This window comes from Engraulis encrasicolus, chromosome 21, assembly GCF_034702125.1.
Source record: "Engraulis encrasicolus isolate BLACKSEA-1 chromosome 21, IST_EnEncr_1.0, whole genome shotgun sequence".
Lineage (NCBI taxonomy): Eukaryota > Metazoa > Chordata > Actinopteri > Clupeiformes > Engraulidae > Engraulis > Engraulis encrasicolus.
Window position 1 is genome coordinate 3,695,313 of NC_085877.1, and position 18,159 is coordinate 3,713,471.

The 18,159-nt window shown below is 43.1% G+C and overlaps 1 protein-coding gene across 3 annotated transcripts in view; it reads right to left on the reverse strand.

Annotated features, from left to right (window-relative positions):
• Positions 1-18,159, reverse strand: part of LOC134437660 (chromodomain-helicase-DNA-binding protein 3-like) — a 107,085-nt gene that overhangs the window by 59,849 nt on the left and 29,077 nt on the right. The window contains exons 17-27 of one of the 3 annotated variants that reach the window (XM_063187149.1): positions 15,897-16,018; positions 12,440-12,613; positions 9,986-10,127; positions 8,970-9,101; positions 5,205-5,322; positions 4,829-4,953; positions 4,093-4,333; positions 2,812-2,832; positions 2,477-2,652; positions 1,694-1,871; positions 1,170-1,235 (exon numbers count right to left, since the gene is read on the reverse strand). In XM_063187149.1, the coding sequence (XP_063043219.1) occupies positions 1,170-1,235; positions 1,694-1,871; positions 2,477-2,652; positions 2,812-2,832; positions 4,093-4,333; positions 4,829-4,953; positions 5,205-5,322; positions 8,970-9,101; positions 9,986-10,127; positions 12,440-12,613; positions 15,897-16,018 (1,495 nt within the window). Of the gene's footprint in view, positions 1-1,169; positions 1,257-1,693; positions 1,872-2,476; positions 2,653-2,811; positions 2,833-4,092; positions 4,334-4,828; positions 4,954-5,204; positions 5,323-8,969; positions 9,102-9,985; positions 10,128-12,439; positions 12,614-15,896; positions 16,019-18,159 lie in introns of all 3 variants that reach the window. The other 2 variants (XM_063187147.1, XM_063187148.1) reach the window with 2 other exon arrangements.

The following is an 18,159-nucleotide window of genomic DNA, read 5'->3' on the forward strand; positions in this document are numbered from 1 at the left end:
ACTGCTCAATTTCGGTGTACTTGTTACAATGCCAAAATAAAAAGATATTCTGTTCTCAATTCTCTATTCTATTCTATTTTGAAGCTCATTACCTTTCCAGCTCAACTGGGGTGTGTTTAAGGCAGAGATAAACTAGCGCTCTCATTGGCCCCATTGGTCAGGGGAAAGTGTGGTGTGATTTGTCTGGCTTCAATCAGTAACATACGGAATTGCAAACATCCCCTGATGCATCAACTTGGACTCATCATCAGTGGTGTTTCCTGGATTCACCGGGTTGCTTCTGGTCTCACAGCAGACACCCTCGTCCAGGCAGCCCGAGCCGAGCGAGGCTGATCAGAACCCGGCCTGTGTCCAAGTGGCATGCTACAGAGGCACTTCATAAGGACGGAGCAGGCCCGGCCTCAGAGAACTTGGTTTACAAGGCAACTTTGCCAGACCAGAGCTCTGTCACGATAGCAAAGCCACTGCCAGACACGACAGCCAAGTTCTACCCCATCCTTCAAATGTCTTTGTCTCTGTTTTCAACTGTTGTGCAATGCATTTGAGAACTTCAGCCACAAAAGGCTTGAAACAACTAGACACAACTTCACAACATATCACTTACTGATTTCGTACACAGACATTCACTGCATGTTGAGACTCTGCTCAATCATTTCAGAACCACAAGCAGGCTATACCACGGAAAAAAAAACAATTATGTATGTGAGGACAAAATTGTTTGTTGGAGCACCATACCCTGAAATGGGTTGCTGCCCAGTTTGTGTTTTAAAATATGATATAGCCATGTCAAATCAATGCTTTGGACTTTAGGCTGTCTTGAATTTTCTCTTTTCTCAAATGGCAATTATACATGTTGAATTCTATTTCCAGATGGATATTCAGATTACATGACTAGTAAAGATTTATGTGGAGCACAAAAAAATAAAGGTAGTGTGTAGTAAAAGGAAAAGGTAGTGTTTTTACAGATATTTTGGCATATCAAATACTATTTTATACAACTGTTAAAACCAGTGTACTATTTACATGAGTCAAAGACATCTGCACTGCGGAATGCACTGTTTTGTTTAGCCTGAAGTAGTAATAAGTGTGAAAAAAACCTCTGATAGAGAAATGCAGGCTGTGGTGTGTGGTGCAGTGTTGAGTTTTGTCCACTGGGGGTCCTCGCTCACCTTCTGGCCTCTCGTCAAAGTCCTCGTCCTCTTCCTCCGAGCCCACTGAGTACTCTGACTGGTTATCTGAAATATCAGCATGCCACTCTGAAACAGTACAAATGACGCTCCGTCAATAGAATGGGCCAGGCAGCTCTCTGCCTTACGGCACACACACACTCCATGCCGACACATCACACATACTGTACTGTACATACACACATGCAGATCCTTCTGTAACACACACACACACACACACAAGCACATGCAAGCAGACACACAGTGTGAGTATAAGATAATACATGACAGGGATGTTGCATGTGTGAAATTGCTTTGTGTGCATCCTCAACCTGTGCATCTTGTAACTGTATGTGACTTCAGACCAACTGTAAATGTCTGTGTGATCGAGTGAATAATGTGTGTATTGCAAGTGTCTGTGTACTTCTGTCAATGAGTGTGTGTGTGTGTGTCTGTGTATGTGTATGTGTGTGTGTGTGTGCGTGCGTGCGTGTGTGTGTGTGTGGTTTGTGTGTGTGTGTGTCTACCTTGGTCCTCCTGCGCTGCGTCGTTGTAGTTGACCTGCTTGCGGACCCTCTTGCCCTTGCCCAGGTTCCTGGCCAGGTCCTCCTGCTGCTGCTCGTAGTGGTGCCTCAGCAGCTTCTCCCAGTAGTCCGGGTCCACGTTCTCCTCCTGCTTGATGATCTCACGCTCTATCTCCTCAATCTGACACACAAACACACAACAACAACAACAACATGAATAAATCACAATATCACAAGAGTGAAGCTGACTCAAAGTGCTTTCAATACACATAGACGCACACAGATTCCCATATTCACACACCAGTTCTTGAGGCTGCCGTACTGCACCAATTACACACAACAGAGACAGAGATTGTCAGGTCCAGGTTTATCATAACGAGCAAAACACATGTATCTCCCAAGGGCAATCGGTTTCCAAGTCCGGGGCATTCGCAAATTCGGAATCCATTGCTTAAAATTTCTCTTCCGAAACCTACTCCGATCACCGGAACTGAAACTGGACCCCATCAACAAGGTTTCTGCCAATTTCAGTATGCTGTTGTATTGCTCACGCTACCCTTGACTTGTCAGAACCCAGTTTCCGTTCCGGTGATCGGAGTAGGTTTCGGAATCGGACAAATCTTAAGCAATAGCATTGGTATTCGTAAAAATCTTCAAAATCAGGATTTGGTACATCCCTTCTTAAAATGTTACATTGAGGAAATGTTCTATGCAGCAAAAGCGTGTGGTGGATGAGTGTCTAGATTAGCCAGAGCTTGGCCTCCTGTGCTGCCTACGGTACGGTACCTTGTCCTCCTCCCGCACCATGTACTGGGCCACCTTGAAGGAGCTCAGGTACTCGTTCATGTTCTGCATGTCCGTGTCGTCGGTGGCGTCCTGACTGCGGTCCAGCAGCCTCTCGATGGCCACGCTGTCATAGTGGATCACGCTGACGTCCTCGTCCCTGTCCTTGTCCCCCCCAGCTGCAACGGCCAGGTAACAACACAGCGTTTACCAGTGGATCATAACACACATGAAATCAACTTCTCAATTCTATTACACACATCACATTAAATTGGGATGAAATAGCAAAACATCATGAGGTTATGGTCTGGATCACAATGTATATTAAAGGCACCAACCGTGATATGTGCTTCTTTGTCCTGCAATAATCAGATATCATGGCGTTAAGGCTAATTACTGTACATAAACAACACTCATTCTATGTTGGAATTGCAACCAACTGTGTGACTATTTTGTCACGCACAGTTTATGTCCACATTGAGTTCGTAGATTCTACATTGTGGACTTGATAAAATGATGGTGATGAAAGCGTTTAGAAAGTCAAGTAGAAGCACGGCTTGCCACTCTCAGTTGCCTTCATTGACAACAGTTCAACAGAACGTAATGCAATGGAGCGGAGTCTGTCGCACAGGCAAATGAAACAACTTTGGAAACATTATTTGAAGCTTGAAAACTACTCTGTGCTTTATTAAACACTACAGTATTTAGGTTATAAAGTTAAAAATGAACATCTTGGGTAGCACTGCATATACAACTGGACTATATGAGTGCATTTCTCATCTTTTACATGATTCATGTTTCTTCTGTATTATCCTCGGTGTTATATTTTATTTAAAATGAACCCGTGTTTTGATTTATAATGTGTTTTTCTATTGTGCGTTGCCTTAAAAAAGGTGTCTGCCAAAGAGAATAAGATAAACATGTATAATCCCTGCTGTATCTCAGGGTTATACATGAATTATGTGTTACCGTTTCTTCGGTCTCTGCTGTCAGAGATTCTTGGCTCTACTGCTTCTGTAAACCTTGTAGGCTATTAATTTTAAATGAATATGCCGCTATATCCTGCTCAGATCCTCCACTCAACACAACACCTTGGAAGTCAAAATATGCAGTCCAGTGGTCTTTCTCACGTATTGCGAAAGGCACTCACAAGAACAGATGCATGCACGCACACACACACACACACACACACACACACACACACACACACACACACACACACACACACACACACACACACACACACACACACACACACACACACACACACACACACACACACACACACACACACACACACACAAAAACACAGTCACAAATGCATGCAAACAAATGTTCACACAGTCCACTTCTCTTTCACACATATTCTTGTGCAAATGCACACACACCCGCATGTATGCACACACAGGTACGTACACATGTGCAAAACACACCCACACACAGACAAAGACACAGACAAAGACACAGACAGAGGCACACACTCAAACATACACTCACACAAGGCACACATGTACCTATGACAACACACACACACACACACACACACACACACACACACACACACACACACACACACACACACACACACACACACACACACACACACACACACCCCTCACCTCTCATAGCCTCGAGTTCGTCCTTGAAGAGCTCCTCGGTACCAAACTTGAGGATGTCATCGAGCTCCTGCTTGGTCATGGAGCCTGCCTTGGAGCCCAGGCCTGGCCGCACCACCAGGTGGGTCAGCATCATCTTGCGCTTGGCCACCTGCGTGATGCGCTCCTCCACCGAGGCCCGCGTCACAAAGCGGTAGATCATCACCTTGTTGGCCTGCCCGATGCGGTGCGCTCGGCTGAACGCCTGGCGGAGGACGAGGACGGACGGAGTGTAGGGGAGTAGGTTAGGAATGAGAGAGGGAATCAAAGAGAGAGAAAGGGTGAAAAAGAGAGAGATATATACATGTTGAAGTGAGAAAAAATGAGCAGAGAATATTGAGGACATATTGGCAATAACTGAAATGAGTAAAAGAAATGAATAAATGTGTTCTGCCAAGCGTTAACACAGAGCTCCTCCTAAAGATCTGCTGTCACCAGATTGGCAATCACTAAATTGCAATATATTACTAAATATGAGTCAGTATAATGTTGCAATGAGTAACTATGGTAGTTTTTTTCAACAAACAGTGTAGAGAGTGGTTCAAAGGCAGAACTGTGCACATTACGTGATCATTACATGATTTTGCCAATGAAGCTCGGTGAACTAAACTGAATTGATTCTAACTAAACATTTGAATTGCTCTGAAACTCATTTAAGTCGCTGTATAAACACGAGGTGAGCCAATTAACATTAAGGAACCTGAATGTCGTTGTGGGGATTCCAGTCTGAGTCGAAGATGACGACGGTGTCTGCGGTGGCCAAGTTGATGCCCAGACCTCCCGCCCGTGTGGAGAGCAGGAAACAGAACTGACAGGCACCCGGAGCTGTAGGTGAGACAGACAGACAGAGAGACAAAGAGATAGAGAGACAGAGAGACAGACAGACAGAGAGACCGACAGACAGACAGACAGACAGAGAGGCAGAGAGACACACACACGGACACGCACACGCACACACGCACACACAAAGAAACATTTAGGTTTAAACCAAGATGTGAGGCACAGAGCCAGTAAAGTACAGAAAACTCCACACAGACTCTTTGATACTATGCCCATCTCGTCTGGGTGTGTCTCACCGTTGAACCTGTCGATGGCCTCCTGTCGGAGTGCTCCGGTGATGGCCCCGTCTATCCTCTCATACTTGTAGCCCTCGAAGTCCAGGAAGTCCTCCAGCAGGTCCAGCATCTTTGTCATCTGCACAGCAAGTTCATGTTATAACTGTAATCAACATTCAATGGCATGAGTTAGTACACAACAACAGCTTTTGGCCAGTAATGCAATTCTTTGTGCATCCCTAGGAGTCTTATTGAAGACAATATGCATGGCATACATAGACACACCAAAGAGTTTAGATTGTGGTGAAAATGGTTTTGAGAGTAAAGAGAGTAAGTTTATGTGTGCTGTAAGGAATGCTGCTACTGAAATGTATTACTGGCATATACTTGTCATCGGTGTTGGGAGTAACTAGCTGCAAAAGTAATTAATTACTGTAAGGTTGTGTGCTATACTATTGCATTGAATGCTGCTGCTGAACTGTATTACTGGTAGAGACTTGTCACTGATGATAATATTTGTTTTTTTGTTCATAGTTAGTAATTTGGGTGTGGAGATGGAGAAACATTGCAGCCATTTTAATCTCATCATCTGCTGCAGTAAAAGTGAGTCACAAACAGAATCTTCAGAAAGCTTAAAGTTCCAACATTTTTAAAGCAAGGTGCTGCACTTTGCTCCACCTTGTTGAAACACCTGAACAAATACGGCCAGTACAGTTGAGTCATCAGCGGGTACAATTTCTTGGTTCAGCAGCTCAAAACTAATGAAATTGGCAGAGAAAGATCCCTCAAAATGCCTGCTGCTTTTTTTTAGTACAGAACAAGCATGTGTAGGGTTAGAATAAAACAGAGCATCTAGCCAACAACACAATCAAACACATGTATTTGCAGAAATATTAGAACAGAACGCCAGAAAAAGAACACATGTCTGATTATTCAGACTCTATGGCTGGAACAAAACATAACATATTATTTGGAAACCAATCAAACATATACATGCTCTATCTGTAGAAATATGAGTACAGAATATCATAAAAAAGAACACAACTCGGATTGTGAAGACTCGAGGGGGGCTATATCATGTCAAGGCGTGTGTTGTGTGGCCAAAAAATCATAAACTACATCTCATTGGAAGACAAAAAGCTGAATTAAATGAAATACTAAAAGAAATCTGGACACAAACATTACAGTGTCTGTTGGGGAAAAGAACTTGGAGATAACTAGAGATTGGCGTCAATAAAACGATAATTATCTGAAATATCTCTAGAGACACAAGCTGAAATGTTTTGTCGTGGACCTTACTAGTTTTTAAATACCAGACAGACGTTTAAAAAGCAGAGTATGGAGGACAGCCCAGGAATCTGACAGAACAAGAAGCCTTTCAGAGAGAAAAATTGGCAAAAAAAAATCCCCACAGACAAGAACTTTTGAGTCTCTTTAGTTGGCAACAAAAACACATTTACAAGCTGAAATTCTTGTCAAAGGGGTGTTACTAAGTAGTAGCTATGCAAGCTGCCCAAGCTTTAACCTTGTGCCCTTTCCCCATGATTTATTATTCTGACGAGAGCAGATGGAAATTCGTCTGTAAATCCATTTAAACAGTGCTAAAATAGAGTGTCACCTTTTACAGTATGTCTTCAGGAAATCGGGTCATATTTTACCCTGTGGTTTTCATTCAATTACATTATATTACACTTAGATGATGGTTTTATCCAAAGTGACATGTGGTTATTTACAGGGTATTGGTTAGTCCCTGGAGCAGTGTAGGGTTAGGTGCCTTGCTAAAGGCCACCTCAGTCATGCAGTGGAAGGGTGGGATTTGAACTTGCAACCCTCTGATCTAAAGGCCATCTCCTTAACCATTAGGCAACGGCTGCCCACTTCCACTGCTCATTCCATTAATTGTTAACCAAAGGAGCCCAAACTATGTCATGCTACTTCTAGCATTGTGTCTCAGGTAAAAACTGAAAATAAGAGATGGAGTTAAAGGGACACTGTGTGAGATTTTTAGTTGTTCATTTCCAGAATTCATGCTACCCATTCACAAATGTTACCTATTTCATGAATATTTACCACCACCATCAAATTCTAAGTATTCATTATGACTGGAAAAATTGCACTTTTTATACATGAGATAATGGAAAAAGGAGGCCCACACAAGGCTTGTGTGAAAAAGTGTATTGAAGCCGAAATTAAACAACAGAACTCTGAGGTTAACTGGAGAAACAGACGTTTCGGAGCTAGTCCCTTAACCTCAGACTTCTGTTGTTTAATTTCGGCTTCAATACACTTTTTCACACAAGCCTTGTGTGCGCCTCCTTTTTTCCATTATCTTGAGTGATTACTACTTTTTGGGAGTGCACGCACCAAGCAATACATGGGTGTTAAGTGCAGGCGCAGACGCCGAGCTTTGTTGGTCTTTTGTCATTCACTTTTCATACATGAAAAGGGGGATCTTCTCCATGGTCTGCCTTTTTGAATTTCCAGAAATAGCCATTTTTAGCTGCAAAAATGACTGTACTTGGGCCATAATACAAAATGTTAGTTTATTACTTAGTAAACTTTCATGAAAAGGTAAAATTTGGCAATAGGCGACACAGTTTCAATGAGCAGCATAGTTGCAGTACCTTTTTGACCATTTCCTGCACAGTGTACCTTTAAGACCACTTTCACACTACACAGGAGGTCCTATGGATATAACGTGCATACTCAGTGTTTCCCATACATTGAGGAAACTATGGCGGCCCGCCATAGTTTAAATTTGGCTGCCATAGTTTCCGAAAGTGATTTCCGTTTTTGTTAAAAACGATTTGAATTACGATTTCCTTCGCATTTTCCTCCTGGAGTAAATACATCCTATAGCCTACAGAAAACTACAAGTGCTTGAAAGACAGAGGGATCAAAAGCCTAGTCAAGTTGTTGTAGTTAACTTGGGTTTGGGAGCAATAAAAAAAACATTCAGAGAAGGGACAGTTGGGATGAGTTTACTAGCACTCCCCAGGCTTTGCTTTACAGTTGTAATGAGTTAGGTGACAGGCCTTCATTGACACGGCAGAGGAGACATCGGGCTGTATATAGAAATTAATGTGAATATAGACATAAATGTGTAATATGTTGTGCAAATATGTTGTGAAAAAATTCCCGGCTGCCCCCATAGTCTCCAAAATTTCTGTGGGAAACACTGATACTGCATGTACTATATCTGTGCGGGATATCACTGAATGCACCACTGGAGGACTATTCACACTTTGCCTAATGCACCATGCATCCCCCTCTGACTTAACCACTTGTCTGAGATGTGTTAAGAACAAGCCTATGAGAAGAGCAGCACTCTGTTGTGTGGTGTTGCGTACAGGTGATCTCAGAGAGGTGTACTGCTGAGTGAGTGCCATGTATGTACGTGTATGTATGAGGCTGCACAAGGTATGCACTTTATAGTTTATACATCTCTATTATAGCACTTTTTTATGTGGCGTCATGACTTATGTGTTATGCGGCAGCTACTGTATATGTATGTCCAAGACAAATTTCCCTCGGGATGAATAAAATAATCTTGAATCTTGATTGTATCGCTGGTGTACATAAATGAGAACAGGTAAGAGTTTGAGGTGTTGATGTTGGTGAGCTTCATGGATGAATGATGATGATGCTGTAGTTGAGGTGTGTAGGTGTTACATCACTGGTTTATGTATATGAGAACAGGTAAGGGTTTGAGGTGTTGATGTTGGTGAGCTTCATGGATGAATGATGCTGATGCTGCAGTTGAGGTGTGCAGGTGTGCTGCCGTACCTGTGAGAAGAGCAGCACTCGGTGGCCCTGCTCCTTCAGCTTCCTCAGCATCTTCTGCAGCAGCGTCAGTTTCCCCGACGACTTGGTCAGGGCCACACCTTCATACGCCCCACTGGGGGTCTTAGGAGCTTCCTGGAAATACACAGCAGAATACAGGATTTGTGCCTTTATTAGCTTCCTCAAGCATTGTAAATACAAGGCTTGAAACATTTAATCAGACATGATTGAGTTAAATGACATTAGCTTAAGTGCATAACCACAACCAGTATAAACAGAGACAACACACTTCTCCAAAATGGCAACTTTCAACTTTAAATTGCAACTTTCATTGAAAACAATACTCTGGACACACACAGAACTGAACATGTGCCACATAATTGTGGTGAGCAATGCAGTAACACTGCCTAACTGCAGGTGTCAGTATTCGGCAGTTGTACTAATCCATCTACAACACAGGAGAGGATGGTCCAGTCAGTCTATCCTGTCTGTGTGTGTGTGTCTCACCATCGATGCGGCAGGGATGAGGTATATGGCTCTGTGTGTGTGTGTGTGTGTGTGTGTGTGTGTGTGTGTGTGTGTGTGTGTGTGTGTGTGTGTGTGTGTGTGTGTGTGTGTGTGTGTGTGTGTGTCACTATTGAGGAGGCAGGGAAGAGGTGTGTGTGTGTGTGTGTGTGTGTGTGTGAGTGAGAGAGAGAGAGAGAGAGAGAGAGAGAGAGAGAGAGAGAGAGAGAGAGAGAGAGAGAGAGAGAGAGAGAGAGAGAGAGAGAGAGAGTGTTTGCATGCATGTGGTCTTGTGAGTGCCTGTGTTTGCACAACAATGCATATAAAAGACCAGTGGACTACACATGCTGACTTCCAAGGTGTTAGAGTAGAGCATAGAAGAGTGTGTGTGTGCATGCATGCGTGCATGTGTGTGTGCGCGTACGTGTGTTACCATGGAGGCGGCAGGGAAGAGGTAGGGATGGTTGTGTGTGTGTGTGCGTGCGTGCATGCGTGTACGCCTGCACGTGTGTTACCATGGAGGCAGCAGGGAAGAGGTAGGGATGGTTGCAGCATTTCTTCAGGTCCATCATGATGTTGAGCAGGGACACCTGGTTGCCGCCCCCCTTGGAGTTCAGGGCCTCGAAATTCCGCGTCAAGATGAACTTGTAGTATTTTCTAGGCACAAGCATATTTCCATAAGAACAGTAAAGACAGACAGGTAAGGCAGGCAGAGAGACGGACAGAAAGACACACAGACAGACAGATAGACAGATAAAAGGGGGTGGGCCAGGTTATAACTAGCCTCGCGAGCCATCCTACGTACTTCCGCCAAAGGATTGGCTCCACTATGGAAGTCTGGCCGTGCTTCTCTGTGGAGTGCCTGGAGCAGTAGGATTTTGCAACGCCCCCCCCCCCCCCCCAGAAAACAGCTAATAAGCGAATAAGCAACCCTCGTGGGGGCGAAAGGGGGAGGACGCTCGTGACAATGACGTACACATCTGCGCCAGAGCCATTGGTCTGCACTATGTTGTTGTTGAGTAACTGCCGGCGATTGGGTGAGAGGTGTACAATAATTTCAAACCATAACTGAGTGCAAACTTCCTGCTTCCTGCAGTCGCTTCAGAGCAAACAAATGCCAGACCATAAATACGAAATGAAATGGTAGTATTATGGGATGGTCAGGACCAGGCTAGGTTAGAACCACTTTAGACCGTAAATTCAGACTTTTTGTCATTAAACGCAACTCTCAACTAAATTATTTTTTAAATATTTCTTCCGCACCTCCCATTTCTACATGAACCTGTTCACTACCTTCCCATCTGACACCTCTTCAACTTATCCCAACTATCATACTGTTTCCCTCTACTCCTCTCATCAAGACTCAATTTCACACTTCAGTTTATCCTGTCATTCGCCTTGTGTCTATTCTTCTAGCAAATACAGTTGTGCATTGTACACAAAGTAGACGTTGCCAGTGTTAAATTCATCAAAGAGTAGAATTTAACAATCGTCTACTTCAGAGGCTCTTCTCTTCTCTTCTCAGAGGCTCTTTCTTAAGCGCTAAGCCACCCACATTTGGGCTTGCATGCCCACGGGGACCCCGTTTCGAGTCCGGCCCTCCCCCGTCTCTCTCTCCAAATCATTTCCTGTCTGTTCTCCACTGTCCTGTAATAATAAAGGCTGGAAGGCCCAAAAAAATGATTCTTGCTCGAGACATTAATCGATACCTTAATTACTTTTTATTATAATGTTCGTAAGAAGATTTTTGGTCACAACCTCAATCCAAACAGAATTCAGAGAAGCTTTTAACACCCCAGGTTAAAAACCACTGGTCTAGTTAGTCCTACTTGGTCCCAGTGTTGAATTAACTCAGCAACACTTACTGTGTGTGTGAGCATAGGAATGCATTCCTTCTCAGAATTCTCCAGGCCTTCATCTCAAGGCTTCAGCATACTTCTTTGGCAATACGTAATGCAGCAAGTAGGCAATGAGTAATGCAACTGACATCATACTCATGGCACTGGAGGGCTCCCGTGCCCACCTGCCAATTTTTTCTTGCCATGCACCAGTTGTACTTGAATTGTTGAAATGTGGAAAACTTAATTGTAAGCTCCAAGCTGTCTCCTGACTTTGTCATTCTTTGTGTGTGATCATCTATTTTATTGCATTACATTCAACAGATGTGTTTTATCCAAATTGACTTAACAAAGGGGACGTACGTAAACAGCTACAAATCATCCACTGTTTCTTAGATGATAATACACTTAACAGCCTGTCTATATGACCTCAGATACCTTTGGAATGAAGCTGGATATAGGCCATATTCACGATTTGCAGCTATGAGATAGAATTTGTTGGAAATTTCCAGAAGCCAGGAACTACAAGCTTCTCAGGTGAACAGAATTTTTGCTGTCCAGTCATAAGCTGGTGGTTGCGGAGTCAGGCTTGTTGTGCAGGTGAGTGGGAAATATAACCAAGAATGAATTATATATGGGATGAACAAAATGAAACTGAATTGTAGTAATTATGTAAGAGGCAATAGCATGAAATTTAGGTGGACAGATTTCTGGCCAGAAACACCAGCCTGTCAGTATGTTCTGGCTTCAAGGACGCTCAAAGGCACGTCACTATTGCCACGATTAAATCCCGATTGAAATCACGATTATTTTCGATTAATTGTGCAGCCCTAACCGTAGGCCCCTCCTCACTACTGCATGATGGTGAGCTCCATTTTAAATTCTATCTTAAAGGTGCACTATGTAATAGTTCAGTAGTTTATTTCCAGAATTCATTCTGCCGTCTCCGTCTCCATCTCACTCTCACTACCCGCCCCAAATTCCATTCTTCCATCTCTCGTTCTCTCCTCTTAGCGGACACATTCTTCTCTCTCTCTCTCTCTCTCTCTCTCTCTCTCTCTCTCTCTCTCTCTCTCTCTCTCTCTCTCTCTCTCTCTCTCTCTCTCTCTCTCTCTCTCTCTCTCTCCTTACTTCTGCATGGGGCTGAGCTCCACGCGGACGATGAGCTCCGTCTTGGCGGGCATGTTCTTGAAGACGTCGGCCTTGAGCCTTCTGAGCATGTGGGGCCCCAGCAGGTCGTGCAGCTTCTTGATCTGGTCCTCCTTGGAGATGTCCGCAAACTCCTCCAGGAAGCCCTCCAGGTTACTGACAATAACATACACACAGATATCAAAAGGCATGTTAACAATAAGGTGTTCATACACACGCACACACATGAGCTTGAATATATATTCTTCATAAATTCCAATATAAATGTCAAAGCCCACTAGGTCACTGACAATCCTACATACCCCATGTCCCATCATCTATGCCCATACGCGCGCGCACATACACTCACATACACTCACACACACACACACACACACACACACACACACACACACACACACACACACACACACACACACACACACACACACACACACACACACACACACACACACACACACACAAGCATGAATACATTATAACAGTACATATACATTTAAACGTCAAAGCCCTCCCGATCACTGAGAATAACACACCCACAGACACAAACAGGCATATTAACAATAATGTGTTTTCACACACACCAGCACATAAGATTGAATACAGGTTATTCGGTAACGCTTTAGAATAAGGTTCTTCTAATAAGAATTTATAGTCACTAGTAAGCAGGTAGTAATACCCTTACAAGTGCCCAATAACATGCTTATTAACTTTGTTTACATGCTTATTAACGTTGTTTAACATCTGATGAGTAACTTTATTTGAGTAAAAGCATGAAAATCAGTACACATGGCAGCCATCTTGAAAATTTAGTTTTTTCGCGATGCCTCCATATCTAGTATTAGTCAGCATATCAAGATGGATATGTGTACCGATTTAAATAATAAGACTAAACAAATAAACCACTATAAACACATAATAAGCAGCTTAGCAGCAGCAGATGTTAACAAAGTTAATAAGCATGTTATTGGGCACTTGCAAGGGTATTACTACCTGCTTACTAGTGACTATAAACGCTTATTAGAAGAACCTTATTCTAAAGCGTTACCGGTTATTTTAACATTTACATTTATACATCAAAGCCCTCCAGGTTGCGGAGAATGGAGCAGACAGATAGACACAAATGCAGATGCACAAACATTGGCACAGATGCATAGGTTTAAAGATTAATGCTCTCATGCACACACAAAGACAAAACAAACAAACACACACACACACACACACACACACACACACACACACACACACACACACACACACACACACACACACACACACACACACACACACACACACACACACACACACACAATAGCCATTTGTACTGTAGAACAAAATGTTGGGTATTGGAGGGGTGTGAATGTGTGTAAGGTCATTGAGGTCAGACTACTGAATGTAACTGTATGACTTTATTTTTGATATTCACTATCCCACTTGGCCTTACTAAAGCGCTTGGTGTGACACACACTACCTAGACTACAAGACAGGATGCGTGTTCCCTTTCAATGTAACTGTCAGTTTCAGTTTTACAGTGATGCTCGGATTAAAACACTGACCTAGAAAATATTTTCACTTCTTAAAAAAAAAAAACATCAGACAGTGGGCAACGGTAGTCTGAGTCTGTGGAACAGAAAGTGCTATGAGGCGTTTTTTTGGCTGCACAAAGTGGAGAGGGACGAGACTAGGTTGCATTGCTGTGCTTGCTTGCTTACTTGAAGCGGTTGGGCGTGAGGAAGTAGAGCATATGGAACTGCTTTTCTAGATTCTGCATTTTTGGTGTTGGTGGGGTGTCAGTGGGTATAAGATGGATGAGATCAGGGTACAACCTTCTATAAGCAGGGCTGGAGTAGTGGCTTGCTTGTTCATTTGAAACATTATTTAACATTATTATATGGTTTGACGTCATCGGTCGAATGCTCCATTCATTTCAATGGGGCTCCCCAACGTTCGCACGTCTGTTATTTTTCGATAACGGACGGGTTGGTCTATATCAGACCGCTGTCAATGGCAACAAGACTTTTCACTGCTAAAGCGACTTTTCAACAAGGCTCTAATCAGCTGCTGTGATAGACAACACCTGTTGTCCTGGCTACCTAGCTGTTGCCTAGCGGTGTTCCACAACGGCACTGTTTTGTTTTGCGCAGCAACAATCTTTTGACATGAAAAACTATAATAAACTTAACATTAAATAGGCCTAAAGAAATGTCCCCGCCATGTGTGAATCATTTAAGTATATCCATATAATAAGCTGGTTAACGTTCGGCGAGTCGGTCGCTTTGTGGAATAGCAGCGCTTCAGAGAGAACAAGACCCCTCCGCTCTGCGTCGGGGTCTAAAGATTCTCTCTGTCGTGCTGCTATTCCACGGTAGCGAGTCTAGCGACCTTCTCGCCGAACGTTAACCCTTACTTAACGTTATTATTAGGGATACACGGTACCACTTTTTTGAAAACTGATATGAGTACGAGTACATTGATTTATGTACTTGTAGATACCGAGTACTGATACACAATGAAAATAAATGCATCCCTTATTTTTCCCACCTGTGATATTTGTTTTATTGTCCATTTCCAGGTAGATTTAGATGTTAGTAAATGTATGCAGTGGCACATTTTTCCCATGCTGCTTTCAAGTCAACAGAATGTGACGCATTGTTTCGTGTAATAGCAGTATCGGAGCCTGGTATCGGCAAGTGTTTGACGAGTATGAGTATGAGTATGAGTATAATGAGCAAGTATCGACATCCTTAGTGATGATTTCAATTCTTACAGTTAAAAGACAGTAGGACACTGCTAGCCTGATGAGCCAGCCTACTTGAACTACTTCGCAATTCATGAATTACAAAGCACTTCAAATGGGCTGGCTCGTCAGGCTAGGACACTGCCTGTGTCACAACAGAACAGAGAGTTCTGTAGCCTCTTACTGCAGCAGGGGTCGCCGGCGACCCTATTCACTTGCTGAACATGCTTAACTACATCATAACAACATTGCTGTGACATTACAGAGAGTCATAGTGCTGCGCTAAGGGGTTAATTGAGTCTTCACAAAGAGGAGTGATGTTGATGCTGTCCATCACAGTTCACTTGCCTACTTGAAGCGGTTGAGCGTGAGGAAGTTGAGATGATAGGAAACCTCTTCTAGATTTTGACAGACATTTATTTCTAAACTACGAGACAGGATATCTGTTCACTTTCAGTGTAACTGTCAGTTTCAGCTTTACTGTGATGTCCTGATTAAAACATTGACACAGACCATTTCACTTCTTACAAAACAACCGTTAATAGGCGACTGTGTTTGTGACTGTGATTGTCCTACACAAAGTGTGATTGTGTTTGAGACCGTTTTATCCTACACCAAGTGTGATTGTGTTTGAGACAGTTTCATCCTACACATAGTGAAGTGAGATGGGACACTGCCTCTGTGTTTGCTTGCTCTGCTTACTTGAAGCGGTTGGGCGTGAGGAAGTTGAGCAGATGGAACAGCTCTTCTAGATTGTTCTGCAGTGGCGTGCCCGTCAGCAGCAGCTTGTGGTCGATTTTGTAATCGTTCAGCCTCCTGAAAAACTGTAGTCACGCCCCACACACCGTCCACACACACACACACACACACACACACACACACACACACACACACACACACACACACACACACACACACACACACACACACACACACACACACACACACACACACACACACACACACCAACACAGATACATCAGAAAACAATGGAGTGAAATCAATAGGCCTGAATAAACACCACTTCACTTGTCATGAGCTGTCTTTGCCACCAGGTGGCAGTGTAAAGCATTAGCCACAATAATGTCTCATTATGACATTTACTGTATGAAGTGAAGAAATAATTTGTGCATATGTACAGTGCCCTCCATAATTATTGGAGATGTGTTTTTTAGCTTCCAATTATTTTATTTTTTTTCTAAATAATATGGGACCTTAATGGAAAAAAAGAGAAAAATCCAACCTTCAATACAAGTGCATTTATTCAGTGGGGAAAAAATCCCACATAAAGAAATAATTATTTGACATCAAATAATGTGTGTCACAATTATTAGCACCCCTGGTGTTAATATTTTGTACAACCCCCTTTTGCCAACAAAACAGCACCTAATCTTCTCCTATAATGTTTCACAAGATGGGAAAAGACATAAAGAGGGATCTTCAGCCATTCCTCTTTGCAGAATCTCTCTAAATCATCCAGAGACCTGGGTCCTCTCCTCTGTACTCTCCTCTTCAGCTCACCCCACAGGTTCTCAATGGGGTTGAGGTCAGGGGACTGAGATGGCCATGGGAGGAGCTTGATTTTGTGTCTGGTGAACCATTTCTGTGTAGATTTGGCCATATGTTTAGGGTCATTGTCTTGCTGAAAGACCCAGTGACGACCCAGCTTCAGCTTTCGGGCAGAGGGCAACAGATTTTGATTTAAAATGTCCTGGTATTTCAAAGCATTCATGATGCCATGCACCCTAACAAGGTTCCCAGGGCCTTTGGAAGCGAAACAGCCCCACAGCATGACTGACCCACCCCCATACTTCACAGTGGGTATGAGGTGCTTTTCAGCATGCGCATCTTTCGTGGTACGCCAGACCCACTTACAGTGTTTGTTGCCAAAAAGCTCAATCTTGGTCTCATCTGACCAAAGCACACGGTCCCAGTTGAAGCCCCAATACCGCTTGGCGAACTCCAGACGCTTGCGTTTATGATTGTGAGTGAGGAAAGGTTTTCTCCGTGCATGCCTCCCAAACAGCTTGTTGGCGTGTAGACAGCTGGTTGATTTGGAGACTTTGTGGCCCCAGGATGCTACCATTTGTTGTAATTCTGTAACAGTGAGCTTTGGAGATCTTTTGATTTCTCTTACCATCCCCCTCACTGTGCGTGGTGGCAAAATAAACTTGGGTCCTCGTCCAGGCTTGTTTACCACTGTTCCAGTTGTTTTGAACTTCTTAATTATTCCTCTCACAGTGGATATGGGCAGCTGCAGTTGAGTGGCAATCTTCTTGTAGCCTCTGCCTGACCTGTGAAGGTCGACGCACATCTGCCTCACTTGTATGCTGTGTTCCTTTGTCTTTCCCATGTTTAAGAGTGGATAAGAGAAATGGCCTCGGTGTCACGTCATATTTATACCCCAGGGAAACAGGAAGTGATGAATTACTAATTAAATGTTCCTACATACTCTGGTAAACTTTGTAAACTACTGTAGAAATGACAGAAATGCTTCAATTATATTTATTTCCTGGGAATTGTTAAGGGTGCCAATAATTGTGGAACAGGTGATTTAATGAAAAATAATTATTTTTCAGTCAGGGATTTTTTTTTTTCTTACAATTCATTTGAGTTGAAGGCTACATTTTCCTACAATTTTCAGTGTGACAGTATTCTTCTGCAATAAACACTGAATTTATTTTAAGGCTTTTAACACATCTCAACCAGGGGTGCCAATAATTATGGAGGGCACTGTATGTACTATATTAGATGTAAGATGTAAGTGGGGAAAATTACACAAATACCACAAACATTGGAATGTCCCACTGCAATAAAGTTTTCCACCCAAGTGACTACACACAGTAAGAAACTACATTTGTAATACGTAAAAAAATACCCCCCCACACACACACACACAAAGCTATGCAAACAAACAAGCACACACGCATGCATGCACACGCACACGCACACGCACACGCGCACG